This window comes from Tamandua tetradactyla, chromosome 19, assembly GCF_023851605.1.
Source record: "Tamandua tetradactyla isolate mTamTet1 chromosome 19, mTamTet1.pri, whole genome shotgun sequence".
Classification (NCBI taxonomy): Eukaryota; Metazoa; Chordata; class Mammalia; order Pilosa; family Myrmecophagidae; genus Tamandua; species Tamandua tetradactyla.
In genome coordinates, this window is record NC_135345.1 from 72,188,165 (window position 1) to 72,204,066 (window position 15,902).

General features: G+C 39.6%; 1 protein-coding gene across 3 annotated transcripts in view; it reads left to right on the forward strand.

Moving 5' to 3' along the window:
• The first annotated feature begins 458 nt into the window (after positions 1 to 458).
• Positions 459 to 15,902, forward strand: part of SLC4A4 (solute carrier family 4 member 4) — a 434,558-nt gene continuing 419,114 nt past the window's right edge. The window contains exon 1 of one of the 3 annotated variants that reach the window (XM_077137062.1): positions 459 to 586. Coding sequence is in view for 2 of the 3 variants with exons in the window: in XM_077137060.1 (XP_076993175.1) it covers positions 914 to 1,122 (209 nt within the window). In the remaining variant the exon portion in view is untranslated. Of the gene's footprint in view, positions 587 to 783; positions 1,123 to 15,902 lie in introns of those variants that run through there. The other 2 variants (XM_077137060.1, XM_077137063.1) reach the window with 2 other exon arrangements.

The following is a 15,902-nucleotide window of genomic DNA, read 5'->3' on the forward strand; positions in this document are numbered from 1 at the left end:
TTGGCTAGCTCCGGAGGGGCTCCCGGGTCGAGCACCACTGCTGCAGTATTAGTTACTGGCAGTAACATCGGAGATCCCCATAAATATGCAGGAACTGCAGAAGGCAAAGTAGAGTAGACGCCCGTGCTCTCAGACACTCACTCACCGCGCACCAGGCGGGCTGTGTAGCCATATCGCCCCCGCGTCACCTTCTCCCCTTTCCTCGCGGGCCCTTCAGGTTTCCAGTTGAGACCCTCCCACCCCAGCACCCTCGCCCGCTCTCCCGCGCTCGCCTCCGTCCTCTCCGGAGCGCGCACCACCCAGGCAGCAAAGTTGTGACTAGTTGAGCGCGGGTGGCTCGCGCCCCGCTCGCTCCGCGGCTCGGGCCGCCAACTTCCCGGGGCTCGGCCCGACTGCGTCCGGGGCCCGCGCCTCCCGGGCTCCCCCGGCCCCTAGTCTCCAGAACCCGCGGCGCGCGGGGCAGCGCTTCCGCGGCGGCGGCGGCGGCGACAGTCGTGGACAAGGCGAAGGCAGTGGTGGCAGCAGTCGCTGCAGCCCCACACCCATCTGCCAAACTGGAGGAGCGACGGAAGCCGGACCCCAGGAGGTGAGAGCTTGAGCATGGAGGGTCCACCGAATCCGCCGCCTCACCCTGGCGGCAGTGGCGGCGGGCTCGGGCCAGGGGCCGGTCTGGGAGGAGCGCAGGCGGCCGCTGTGCGCTCCGGGGAGGGAGAGGTCAGCTGCGGGCCGGGCATCTCTTCCACTGGGCGCTGGCGACGTGTAGAAGCTGCTTCTGCGGAAAAAGTACTTTTTTTTTTCTTTTCTTTTCGCGTTTACAAAAGAGTTTGGGTCATCCTGTCCTACTCCTGCCCCTCATCCTCGCAAAGCCACTCGCGTGAAGCCGGACGTTTTGCCAGGACTGGGGGGCAAGTGTATGCAGCGATCTGGGTTCAGGCACGGGGACACGTGTGTTCTTCCTGCGCGTGAGGATGGACACCTGCCTGGCGGGGGAACATCCTCAAACCCACCGGCGGGACGGGTGTGTGTGTATCTCTTGGTACCACTGAGGCAGCGGCCCCCACTTCCCTGCCCGCTCCCAGACGGGAGCATTCACATCTCTCCCTGGCACACCGAAGGCGGGAGGTGAGTCAGACAGATTCTCTGCAAGTGGCACACACACATTTATTTGCGGTGGATTTGGAAGGGGGAGGCAGAGGTTAAACTGGGATTTCTCTTGGCCAGCCACCAGCGGAGTTCTTCCTCAGGTACTGGGCAGCATGTGCATCTTGGCAAGAGAGGTGATTTCTTTTTTCTTAAGTGCATTTTACTCAGCCTTTGCCAGTCCGTTAATAACAGTCGCCGAAGGAAGGCAGGAGTTGGGGACTACATTAGCAAACCGCAGCAGGCACTACAAGGGGAAAAAAGTTCTTAAAGAACAAAAGAAAAATACAACAAAACAAAATTGAACTTGATGTGAGAGATGGAGAAAGATGCAGTAATATCTCTGTTTGACCAATGCAGAAATTTTTTTCCCCCAGATCCTTGTGAAACTTCTGATTTTTCCATTCTCATTCTTCTCAAGGCAGTATCTTCTCAGTGTAATTGCAGGTAGCAAGCTCTATCTAGTCTTGACAGTGAAGAACTTTGATTTACCTCTTCACTTCTTTTCCCATTTCACTTCAATGCCAGAGAAAGTTGCTCCTAATGAGAAATTATGAACTTAGGTCTGTAGTAAATATGCCATAATTTATCTATAAATTGTCTCAAATGTTTCCTTTCCTAAAAGACACTGGATTGTACCATATTTCTTCGTTTTTTTTTTGTGTCTGGGATTTGGAGTTGGGATATTACCTGAATTAAATTAAGGTATAAATTACTCATTAGAGTTTATTTCATTCTGATTTGAATAGATTTTTCAGTGTAGTTAGAAACTTTAATGTGGTTATAGGTAGCTTCTTCTTTTAGCCAGTGTAATGTCTTTTGAAAACATTCCTGCCTAAAAAAGAACTCTGCTTCTTTTGGCTATCGCATTAACATTGAAATAATTTTCATGGTCATAATAGTACATAGATTGAAGTTATTAGTATAATTTCAGTAAAGGGAAGCATGCCTGCCTTTTTCTCTATAGCTTTCATAATTGAGAAAAAACTTTTACTTTCATTTTAAAGTTAAAAAGTAGTTTTAGGATTATGATCTCTTTATATTGAATCTTGAAATTGAGTTATTGAAAATTTTAACCCCAGAGTCTCTAAAATGACACAAAAACTCCCACATATATGGGTGGAAATAAAAGAAGTGCTCTTAGGAACAGAATGAGGCATGGTATTGGGATGGGAGGATTAAGATGGGATGTTTTGATAGTCCCAGGCATGTCTGCCTTTGAGAAAACAGAAAGCTGAAAACAACCCTCCCCCCCAAAAAAGCAACATCATTTTGTATTTGAATGTTTTTCAAAATGAGTTTTTCCAGTTTCATATGTTTTAGAGTCATATCTGCAGACTTTGAAACATATATAAGGCACCTCAGCCAATGAGATTGCCACAATGTAGTCTCACTTACAGTGATATATCTTTAACTTATTTTCCATCATAAAATAACTTTAAATGTTTGACTGCTGGTGCTATTATTAACCCTTCTAAACAATTAGAAGACATTTTGGATTTATAGTATTGTTGCGTGAAAGAAATACACGGAATAGTACTTAAAGAAAATGTGATATAAATAGGGTAACCTTGGGGACAACTTCCAGCACGCTCAGGTGGTAACCTCATTTTTCGCTGAGCTCTGGCAAGTGCAGTTTTACGGTTCTGATCCCTTGTTCTGATAACAAGGAAAATATTCTGGCCATACTTGAATCTTAAAGAAAATCACAACCCTTAAGGAAAGAACATGCACACTAGCTGGTAAATCATGTAGATAATCAGGTTTCTCTGTCTGCCTCTGAGGGCGCTGCAGTCCATGAGGACCGATCGTTTTTGGGAGAAGAGTCCTAAGAATTCATTGCTGCCAAAGTGTGGTGACACATAACCATGCTTGTTTCTCGGAGTTTCTCTGTGTGTTCGTTTTTAGTAAAATGAATGAAATCTAAGACTGGAGTTATGGATGTTAAGATCAGAAGTGAAAAGAACAAACTGAGAAGAGGAAAATCTTCTAATGTTGATTCAGGTTCCTAAGTGATTACTTAATAGAAGTAATCAGGGTAAATGGAATTGATGGGACAAAGAAAGTAATAAGCAGAATACGTGTCTTGGTTCTTACTGTTGATGGTATTCCCGAGTTCAGCCTTTGATTTTTTTTAAAAATGTTTTTGAGGTCATTTAGAAAACCAGATAATATATGAACATCCAAGAAGTTAGTAAGAGTACATAAAACTAGACCTTACTACTTTTTTGGAATTTCTTTTGCATGATGCAGGAATGTTAAGGGAAGGGAAGAATAACATTTCTTTCACATAAGGTCAGGGCTAAATTGCATTCTAAATACTCTTTGCATTTCTTCCACTATTTAAACATTTGAAAAAGGTTGCGATACAGAATAAAAGTTGTATGCTGTCATTTTGGCATAAACATGATATTTTATTCCTTGAAATTGCATGCATTTAGTTATTTTTCCAACAGAGGAGATGGAGTCTCATAACCCATCCTCTTAGTTCTTCTGTCCAATGTACACATGCAAACATATATGCACACACACATATACTACCAACTGCAGAGGTGACCAATTTTATTTTATCTAAAGCCATATTACTACCATCATAATGATTTTGTGGCAATGGCTTTTATTGCAATTCTTAGTTTTAGCAGTGCAATGACATTCAAACAAGGCCTCCAGGGAACTTGGAGACTATGGTGGTGGTGGCTTTATTTACCTGTGGTGATACAGAAGAGAATTTTTTTTCCTCCAATCCTTTTTAAGATGTCCCTAATTTTATTCTTTCATGATGATGTTTTACTGCCTTTTAATTAAGTTGTGTGTTTGAATTAAATGGTGGTACAAATAGTAATGATGAAACCATGCCCATCTGTAGTTCTTTCCATAAGCCCGAGTACTATCTTGTTATTCTTCCCTGCAAACCAAATAGAGGTGAGGGATTATTATGCTTGTTAAAAAAAGGTAAGGAAACTAAGACAGAGAAATTAATATGCTTTTCTTAAACTGAGTGGAAAATTACTGGTGACTAGTGATAAGTATTTGTTGAGTTATTGTCTGTTGAGTGAGTGAATGTTGGTCTAGTCACAGCCAAAGATACTAAAGCAGATAAGTTTATCTGGGTTTAAAGCAACGACTTACTTTCCCTGTTGCTAATTCTGCTTAGCAGCCATATGTACTTGCTTCAACTTTATTGAATGCCAGAGGGTATGGCAATGCCAGAGGGTGTTTCACTACTGAAGATTTTTCAGTTTGTGTGTGCAACTTTTAGTTCCTTTCTTGAGAGCTAACTTGTGTTTTTCGTGGTGAAAGAACACAAAAGAAAGAATACAAAATTAAAAAGGAATATAATGTCCTTAAAGCTGATATACTGTTCTGAAAGTGACACCAGTAGAAAAGCTGTTTATAAGCCTTAGATAAGAAGTTATCAGCTTTTTCACCTTTTTATAAGTATATTCACCAACTGATATTCTCCTGTATACTATTTGCAGATAAGTACACTTGTGAGAATTGAAATTTATGTTAATTCAAACTTTGGCCTGGAGATCTAGTATTCACTGAGAGTCTAGTAACAACTTCAATCTATTTGGAACTCATGTATTTGGTATATTCCTCAGGAAGAAAAAAACCCCCTGAATTGGCAACATAAAGGTAAAAAATATATACATTCAAGTGGTTTCACTTTATTCCTAGACTATTCTTGAGAGTCTATTTACTTTTAATTCATATACAGTTCACATATAGTATGGCTGACTACAAGGTTTCTAATCCCATAACAGAGACTAACTACATATTAGATGATGGAAATGAACTGATATCAGCGTATGTATGGATAACATTGAAAAGTGCCAGAGGACAGCTTGGTAGCAAAGGAATAGTAGACAAACTACCTAAAACTAGATGCAGGAATTAAAGCAAGCATAGTAGTGGATCAAGTGGGCATAGACCCTGATTGCATAACTGTATTATATGGCCTTCTTTCCCTCTTTTCTCCCACCTTACCTCCTCCCTGTCTGTTTGTGTACATTTTTATTGAAACATAACATGTGTACAGAAAAATGCACATGCTATTAAATGATAAAAGCTTGATGATTTACCTGATGTAATCGGCACCACAACCCAAGATGGAGACCACTGCCAACCTCCAGAACCCTCCTTTCCTCCCACCAAATCACTGCTTCTCCCCAGAGGTAACCTCTCTTCTGAGACTGTAGATTAACCTATTATTCAACCTCTTATCAGTGAATCACATGGTATATATTCTTGTCTGACTTCTTTTGCTCAACATTATGTTTGTGAGATTCATTTGTTTTGCATGTAGCTGCCGTTTGTTTATTCTCTTTGCTGTGTGGTGTTCTACTGTATGAGTTTATTTATCCATTTCACTGATGATGGACATTTGGGTTGTTTTCAGTTTTGGGCTATTATGAATAGTGCTACTATGAACATTCTTATGAATATCTTTTGGTAAACATGTGGGAATTTCTGTTTTGTGTGTTGTGTGTTGAATTGTGATTCAGTTTTAGTAGCAAGGGACTTTCTTCAAAAGCAGTGCAGTCCCATCAGTACTGTATCAGAATTTCATCTATGTTACCTCTTCAAAGGCCAGAATTATCTATCTTTCAAAATTTTTAGCTATTCTGGTGGATGTATAGTGGTGTCATATTGTGGTTGTAATTTACACTTTAATATGTCTATTGGCTATACTCCTATGTGAACTACCTGTTCAAAATTTTTGCCCATGAGGTTTTTGTCCAATATGTTATTCCAGGTAAGAAAGAATTTAATACTTAGCGAGTTAACCTGTTTCATTTGTTTAGAGAACTCAGCCAGCTAGGGAAATGCATTCCCCATTGCTTCCATGTAAGTAAAATAAGTGGGTAAGGAGATTAACATTTTGAGTTTGCAAGCATCGTAGTCTGAATCTATGAAATCCTGTCCTTAAAAAATTAAAAACAATTTAACATAGCACTAAAAACATGCAGAACTTTGTCCTCTTAAGATAAAGGTACAGCACTTTAAAACTTTGTATGGCTCAGTGGCTGATGGGATTTGCATTTGGATGATGTGTTTTGGAGTCCCAGCTCTATTACTTGCTACTTGACTTTGTGAATTAAAAAAAAATCTATTTCTCTTTTTTTATTATTAAAATAATTTGAAAACCAAATTCACAGTGGTGATATGACAGATGGATAAGGTGATCTCTATGACACCTGCTCCGAACTGTAATTGGCTATACATATGATTATTATTGTTGTATTTTAGAACATTCCGTATTCTTAAGTTGAACTGTGTTAGCAGTGAGAAAAGTTTCTGCTATATTAGTAAATGTTTATTGTTTGAATGCATGAGCAATGTATTTAAGTTTGTTTCTTGAGCTGTTACTCTGAGTAATTCAAACTGTACTTGACATTTTTTTTCCTCTAGGAATTTTACTTTTTCTTGCTTAAGCTGAATTGAGAACAGTGTTTATCAAAATATCAGATTGAAAAAGTGAGTCTAATAGCCAGATGTTTGAGATCACCTGCTTTCCTATATAGATCATATCAAATCTCTGCCCTTGAGTCACACACACAGTACCTAGAGAACCCTCGGAAATGATTATACTGCTCTTCACCCTGTGTATGATCCCCCAAAAGCTTAGATTTGAGTATTTTTAGCTTCTACAATTAAAATGCTGACCAATAAATATCCAGATTTAAAATATCGTCATGAATCCCACAGTGCTGATACCTTGGAAACTATGTTTCTTGTAAAATTGAATGTTTAAGGATGAATATTGGCTGAAAATTGGAGTTTGTAATAGACCTTTTCAGCATAGTGTGCATAAGGTGTTTTTTCAGATATGCTGATTGTGATATTAAGAGCAAACTTATAGCATATACCTTATAAATTTTTGCATAAGTCAACAATTCTTAAACCATTGATAGATGTGATTTTTAACTATTCGTTTTTCTTTTTTCTTTATCTGAATGCTGTTATGGTGGCATATATTTATTTTTATTTTAAAATCAAATCAAATTAAAATTTGTATGACTTTTTTGAGAATTATATGATTGATTCTCATGCAAACCATAGAGGTATCCCTTTGCAAAATCAGGCTTGACAGCAGAAGGAACTTAGCTTTTTCTTCAAAAAGCTGATTAGATTTTGTTACCTCAATAGACTGATTTTCTTTTCCTCTATTGTTGTGTGTGTATTCTTTTTTTAAGAGGTGCTGGTGGTCTTGGTTGCTTGGTTTTCATCATTCAAGTATAACTCTTTTGTAGTTCTCAGAGTACTGAGCAATGTAACGCAATGCTGCAGAATAACATAATCAGTCCCCATTTTATGAGGAAGTTTATATTTTAGATATCATACCTCATGTTTGCTTGACTCAAATGGGGCTGCTTTAGGGTGACAGAGGGAAATGGAATCATCTAGTATAGCAGGCAGCTTTTGCTTTCTGTTACAGACATAATGCCAAGGAAAACTGAAATAAATAAATAAATGGTGAGCCTTATTAAATTTCAGTTTTAAAAATAGTGAATTTCAGAAAACTTCACTTCTGGGTGTTCTAATACCTTTAAGAAGTTAAACTGTACATGAGCATCCACTGTGTGGGATTCTTCAGGATTAGATGCTGGAGGCAAGGGCCCTCCCTTCTGGTGTCCAGTCAACACCGTAAGACTTTTTCTTTAAAGAAAGGATGTTATGGCTTTAGGGAAGGATAGCTGTGTGAAGAGTAAGATCCTGAGAACTATGACGTCTTAACTGATGAGGGAATGATATTAGGGCTTCCATTTCTTGTATTCTTTGATATGGATGTCTGTTGTATATATGACTTAGTGCCTTCAATACAACCAGGGTTTGCACCCTCTACCCCAGAATGATCAGGAATGAAGCCCTGGAAATGTTATTTGGTGAAACGTGTTCGTACTGAGTGACGACTCAGTGAGACTGTCAGACCTAAAGTTTAACCTGTCCTTCAGCGTTGATGGCTGTACCCCTGAAAGTTTTCCAAGTGTCGCAGCAGCAGTGAGATATCGCAGTTGAACTGTTTCACAAATTCCTTCATTCCTTCGACCTCTGGAGCCTCTGTCTTTAGGGATGTGAGATGAGCTTTCGTGATGTTAGCAGAGAAGGGCCTCTAGGTAAGGAAATTGTTAAGGTACTGATTACAATTGCCTTTAGAAAATTGCTGAGCATGAACAGATTAAACAGAAACACCCAATTTTGCACTTTTACCATTTGAGCTCTTTTTGCCAGGGAAAAGAGAGAGGGTGGGTAAGTAATGTCTCTAAAGATTTAGATAAATGAGATCAGATAATTTCCCTTAATAAATACATTAAAAAATGAAACAAAGACACCCGTCCAAAAATGTCAGAAGAAAATAGAACTCTCAAGCATTTTTACTGCCAAAACTTTTAGGCAGTGAATGCTATTCTTTAATTGATTTCTTTATTGCTTATTGCTTTGCACAGTCCTTCAGTTGTTTCACATGTGTTGTATGCTACCTCACTGCAAGAGCTGAGTTAGAATATTCTTTTGTGGTTCTCACAGTGTGTAGCATGTTCTGTAGAAGAAATGCTTATTTAAGGGAATTATTTGAATGATACTTAGTCACTTTAAAAACCTGGACAGATAATCAGAGATATATAACTTCAACTAAATTCTGTTACTTCTAGAGGTATTCCTCCAGTGTAGTGGTTCTGATCATTGAGGCTAAGTCTTTCAAAATGTTTCCCATGAAATCTGTTGTAAATGAATTTTGGAGTCCAGTAATTTTGGGGATGAAACTTTGTTATTCAGATTTGTGATGTATAGTAAGTAGTTCCTTGGAAAAATTCCCTAACCTTTCTATTTTGATATGACTGTCCCTGAGTTGGGGCACATTTTTATTTACTATGTATTTAAGATTAGAAGTTAGTAGGTATCACTTTTTTTTTTAAATAAACACTTTTTTAAATTAATTATAGGAAATCACAGATTGGTACAGGAAAGTCTCACGTACCCTTTCCCAGCTCTCCCAGTGGGCACCACTTTTAAGATTCAAGGCATATTCCCAAAAAGATTTAGAAGGGATTGATATATCTGTATGCCTCCTCTGAAGAATATTTACTTAATTATCACTGATTATACCGGATATTGTAAAAACTACAGAGTCATATCTACTGTTTTGTGATTTTGACTTGAAAAAGGTACTCTTATTTTTTCGCATATCTGAGTATTTGCTGTTTGTATCATTCTAATCATTTTTTCATGTTGATCCCTCTAAAAGTTTTAAATCCAAATGTTGTTCCCATGAGATCTTTGGTACAAATGTAAGTGAGAGAGAGTTAAAACTCCTCCATGCTATGGTGTAGGGCACCATGAAAATACTGATTTTGTGTAAAGGTGGGAGAATATTGTATTATTATCTGCTTCACAGTAGATGGGACTTAAATGTGATGCACAATATATTCATAAAATTTTAAAGTAGGTGTTATATATGCATATAATATATAATATCATAATGCGTATAATGGTATTTCCACCACTATTTCCGTGTTTCAGTATTATTCTTTATTATATTGATAAATACTAAACTGTTGAACACATATTGGAGTTCAATTATTATCTCTTAACGGAATATTTTTAATGCTGCTTATGTGTTTGTCTATGTCTGAACCTGATGCAGTTTTGCCTAAAACGCTTGTCAAAATTTTGGTCTTGTATCTCAAGACAGATATGATCGGGAAAGATCTAGAGCACAGCATATCATGAAGATAGAGGAGTTTCTTTAGGAGAACACTCAGAAAGATATTTGAATACTAAGCATTTTGAACAATTAAGTTTCAATGCACACCTCGCCAAATCCTACATTGTCATGGAAAACTTTCTCCTAAATCCAAGAATATCAGAACTAGGAGCACCACTTGTAACTGAGAGAAGTAGGTTTCGCAGAAATAAAAGTTGGAATATATGTTGAGGGTATTTATTTGAACAACTTTTCAGCCTGAGAGTAGAAACTGGCTTCTCCAAGAGGAGAAGGCGCAGAACAAATCATCAGTTGGATTAACTATTCATAGAAAGAAAAGATGGGCATGCTTAGTAAATACACTTAATCTTTTGAACGGTTATTCCCTCTTTACCCTAGACTCTCACAGCACTTTGCTCAAAGCAGTGATAATGTTGTAGAATAATTTCCTGTTCTTTGGTGTTATGGTGTCACTTAATATGCTCTAGAGGATTATGGGTCTAACCCCACATGACATTTCCTATAGTTTACTTGGCTCAGCATGTCTTATCTCAGCTCTTGACCTTGACCAGAAGGTGCTAGTTTAAGTATATTGTTAAATTTCAGGTTGTAAAATGAGCATTCCACCTCCTTGTAAAACTTTTAAGTCCACACCTTGCTACTGATAAAATGAAATTGAACGTTATTTCTGAATTGATTTGAACAAGACTTTTGGCTCTGGGTTCATTTGGGATAATTCTACTCATTTGAAATAAAATGCTTTCCCAGCTGTTTTAGTTTGCTAAAATTGCCAGAATGCAACTTTAAAAAAAGATGGACTAACATTTTTTTTTTTTCCATGAGTAGGCACTGTGAATTGAACCTGGGTTTCCGGCATGGCAGGTGAGAATTCTGCCACTGTGCCACCATTGCCTGCCCTGGACCAGCTTTTAATAAGGGGATTTTTTTAGTTAAAAATTTATAATTTTAAAATTATAAAAAAAAATTATAATTCTTTAGAGGAAAGGCAGCTAGCTTTCATCTGAGGCTCTCTTTTACACGGGAAGGCACAAAGCACCGTCTGCTGGCCTTCTCTCCTGGCTTCTGGGTTCCAGTGGCCTTCCCCAGGCCAATTCCTTTCTGTATCTCCAAATGTCTAGGCTGAGCTGAGAGTGCGGAGATGAGGTAGGCTGAGCTGCTTGGGCTGCTGAGGTCTCTTCTGACCTCTCTCTTTTAAGCTTCCAGCTAATTAAATTAAACGTCACTCCTTGTGGAAGGCACTCCCCTTAGCTGAACGCAAAGGTATTAATCAGCCATAGGTGAATTTCACATATGGATAAATTAGGTGGCAGGAAAAAAAAAACAGGCTAGAATGTGGTCCAGGCTTCAAGCAAGTTGCTACTTAGTAGGGAGCTGGTGGAGCAATTTTTAGTCCTGTGGAGACGATGAGGGATTCAATTCTAAGGTGGCTGTCCAGTGATTTGGAGTCTGCAGGAACCCTGATGACTTGGGGAACAGTTGGGGAGGATGTATGTGAATTCCAGAGGTGTTGGTAGTAGTTACTGTGACTTGTAATGTCTGAGGAGTCAAGGAAGGGGAATTAATATTTGGAGGAGCCTGAGTCTGGGGAGCTGTGGATCTGTCTGCTTAAATTTCAGGACTGGTCTATTTATCTGCTGTCATCAGAGTTTGAAGCATGCACTTTAATTGAATTTTCTGTTAATAAAGCTTACTTAATTGAGTGTCCAAACTGAAGTTGTGTTAAAATGGTTTTTATCTGCTTCATTCCAAAATGAATTGCACAGATTTATCTCTTCTCTAAATAACATATCGAGTATAATTTCACCCTTTGTTCATTATTCATGGATATCATTATGTGATTCAGCAGTGATCTCAGAGCTAGAGATGTGGCTCCTGTACCAGGCGTTCCCACATTGTTATGTTTTATACATTCTTTATGCTGTAATAAGGGTGTCTTAGTTGTGCCTACACAGAAATTCAGGCTCTGGCTATTTGCTAAGATGATGGGCAATGGATCCCCTAGGCCTTTATTTTCACTGATCATAAATTAGGCAATGGAGTTTGAGTACAGTCTGGGTGGATTGGTGGGGAGGAGGGGGGATGGTGGGCACTCTGCTGTCTGTTCCCTTTCTGTGCCCAAGGGACTAGACTTAGCCATGTGGACAGAAAGGGCTGTAAGACCATTTTCATGGGAGACATCTGGTCCACGGGAAGGCCCAGGTTGCCTTGGGATGCAGGCAGCAAAGTGTAACAGATTGTAGCTCCGGGTGGTGTATCTTGAGGTAGTGGTTGTGTGCTTTGGTACCTTGAAGATTTAAAGTATTAGGAGACCCAGGAGAGAGCATCATAGTTGGGAAAGTTGTATTTGCAAGTGGCCAGTGGCCACCAGCCAAGAGGCCTGAGTAGAAGAACACAAAGGGATCGGTGTGAGTGTGGTGAGTTGAATTGTGCACCCCAGTTTGGACGGGGTCTTGGTGTTCGTCTGGATTCTGCTGGGTGGGCCAGTTGTATTTAAATGTCTCCAAGAGGTTACTTCAGTTAAGGTGTGGCCCCACTGAATGAAGTTGGGCTTTAATCCAGATGACTGTTGTCCTTTGTAGGCAGAGTGAAAGTCAGACCTGTTTAGGGGAGAGAGGCCTCCACGTGTATTGCCATATGACAGAAAAGCCAAGAATGAAGAATCACTGGCAGTCAGCCTCAGAACATCAGTCTTTGGGGAGAATGCATAGCTTTGCTGACACCTCAATTTTGAACTTCTAGCCTCAAAACTCTGAGCCAATAAATTTCCATTGTTTAAGCCAACCCACTGTATGATATTTGTTTTAGCAGTGAGGAAACTAAACAGTGAGCATGGCTGACAGACCCAGGAATAATTGGGAGACTTCGAAAAGGCTGTTGAGATCCAGTTGTCCTGTGGTAAATTTTAGTTACTATGATTGAGACCAATTTGTACTTACAGGCTTTGTTCAGACTTGTGGAAATTCCTTCAAATTGTTTTCAGAATCCTCATTGACTGTCAGGATTTCTGTGTACTGGTTAAGAGTATGAGTTCTGGAGTCAGAGTCACCGAACTTGAATCCTCTCTGCACCAAGATTTTTTAAGCAATGTTCCCTGGATAATAGTTCCTGAGATGGAAGTTCGCTGGGGCTTATACTGGGGAGCAATACCCGTGGGGGAGAGAAGGAAGTCAGATTGGACGAAGTGGGTAGTTGACTTGTCATACAGTGGCAACAGAAGCCTCAGCTGATCCCACCAGGAGTTCTGGAGCTGGTCCTTTTTGAGGTAAGGGAACCAGGCCTTTTTACCCCACATCATTTAGTCATGAGATACTCTTGAAGAGAAGTGTGTTGTTTGTCCAGGTGGCTTTCTTTGGCCAACTCAATTTCTGGAGAAAGACTCAGTTGAACACTGTCATCGGTGAACAGTTCCAGCATGGAGGAGTGCTTTAGTTCTGAGGGCAAGATCTGGGCAACACAACACAACAACCAAATATTTAGTGCTTTGTGATGTGGGCAACTCTGCTTTCATTTCATCATCTGCACATATCTCATTTAATTCTCAGAGTTTAAGAAAGTTAATGTAGGTAAAATGTGTAAAAATGCCTGTTATGCAGTAAGTGTGCTTTAGGTGTTAGTTTTCATGATCATACTTGACTTTACCAGCTGTACCTTTCCCTTATAGTATGTTTTTTCTAATATGTTGTGAGTTTGAAAGCTAATGCTTTCATTATTAATTTTTTCCTAATTCTCTCTGCAAGAGGAAACATCTGACAATATCTTAGAAAGGAATAGTTTAATGGACCATGTCTTTTGGTAATATTTGCATTTTAAATTTTTACTGGAAGAAAGAAAAGGAATAATCACTTAAAATGGAATTTGAAGCATTGGGGCATATGGCAAATGAAATTTTTAGGGGTATTATGTGTGTGCGTATGCGTGTGTGTGTGTGTGTGTGTGTGTGGTAGTTCTTAGCGTCTCTCTAAGTAATTCAGGTAAGTAACTTCTAAGTTAATGGGGAGTTGACCCATCCCATACTGTAGAGTTGGGAAGCTATGTGTTAAAATTAATGCATGATCAGGTAATAGTGTCTGGCTGAAAAGCTTCTCACTCTGGTTGTAGATGTAAACATTACAACATGCAAATATTATCACTTAATTAAATTGCTCCATTTCTTAAACCTTACAGAATCATTCTTTTCAATTTCTCAGTATTTAAATTCCATAAATATATAGAAGATCACCTGTAGTGTTTTAGAAATTTGGTTTTGATTCAAAGTAATGTTCTCATGGAGGCTCAGTCTCTGCCAAATTTATTTCTCATTCGCTTGGGGACATGGCTAATTCCCTTGGACAGTTTTTATCTCCTTCATATTCAAATGGTTGGAAAACATTTCACTTGAAATGACATAATTGCCCCTAAATAATGTAACTATATCATATTAAGTTGTTTATTTTTAAAGGACTATTTTCTCTGTGTATTATTCAGGGTTCTCTAGAGAAACATAAGCAACAGGAGAGATCTGTAAATATGATATTTATAAAGATGTCTAATGCAACCATGGGAATGGAATGGTCCACAATCTGTAAGTCCGGCTGTGAAGCTGGCAACTCTGATGAAGGGTCTCAATGAACTCCGCAGGAGAGGCTGACTGGCTAACGAAGCAGTGAAAATTCTTTCTTCCTTAAATGTCTTCAACTGATTGGGTTATCCTGTTTGTGGGAGATGCTCCCTTAGTTGATCATAGATGTAATCAGCCAAAGCTGCAGTCAACTGACTGATGATTTAATAAACCAGCCTTCTGGCTTATCAACCAGTCACAAAATATCCTTGCAGAAACAGTGAGACCGGTGCTTGCCCGACCAAACAAATGGGCATCATCACCTGGCCAAGTTGACACCAGAACCTGACCATCACAGTCCACCCCTTGCCAATTTGGCAGCTATACACATCACCTTGAAACATACTTAATTTCTACATAGAACATAATAACAGACATATTTTTTGCCCAACAATACTTGACTGTCTGTGTACAACCAGAAGAAACGCACTAAGTCTCTCCAGAATAGTGTGCAAGTTCTTAAGAGTGGCACTAATCTCTGCAGTTCCTCTAGGAATATGGTATTGCTTCTGATTCACTATTTTTCTAGGTAGAGGCAGTTCCAGTGGCTTCTACTTGTCCTTTCGTACTGTAATAGCCTTCACTCCAAGAATTAGAGAACCAGTGTAGGGATTCTGCCAGTTATCAATTCCAATTATGCATTCTGGAACTGGGGAAATGACTGCAGAATGGGTCCAGGGACTCACTGGACCCCCTGTGAGACAGACCTGTGCTAGAACTCCATTGATCACCTGACCTCCATAAACCCCTACTCTGATTGGTGGACCAGAGTGATGTTTTTGGTCTCCTGTAATTAGTGTCACTTCTAAGTCAGTGTCTGATAACCCCCCAAATATCTTATCATTTCCTTTTCCCTAAAGCACCGTCACCCTGGTAAAAGCCATAGGTCTCCTTGGGGAAAGCCGGGAGGAAGGTTAACAGTGTAAGTTTTGGGCAATGTAAAAGGGTCCTTCCCCAAGGATACCTAGCCCTCCCCTCATTCATGGGGCTCTGGGTCTATAAACTGTCTCAAGTCTGGGAATTGATTAAGGGACCACGATTCTCTGTGGAATTCAAGTTAGACTTCTGTTAACTTGACCTAATTTTTTTCTGGTTATACAGCTGAAACAAGAATTTAGAAGACTGCCCATCTGTTTTACTTCTAGGTACCCCGTGTGGCCAATGCCACAAGTTTCTGTGAGCCAGATTGTTTTGATGGTTGCTTTGAGTCTGCTGTCCAATATGGTGGCCACATCCACCTTGTCTGTTGTCATTAACTGTCACCACATGGCTTCTGCCAACTTGGATCCGATCATCCCCACAGCTTGGATCCACTCATTCCCACTGTGTTTAAGGATTCCAGCTCAGAGACAGGAGTTTCCACAGTAATATTTGATGTACAGAGAAGGGCAACTACAGAGCTCTTCAGGGATGATGGAGCTAGTCTCACAAATTTAT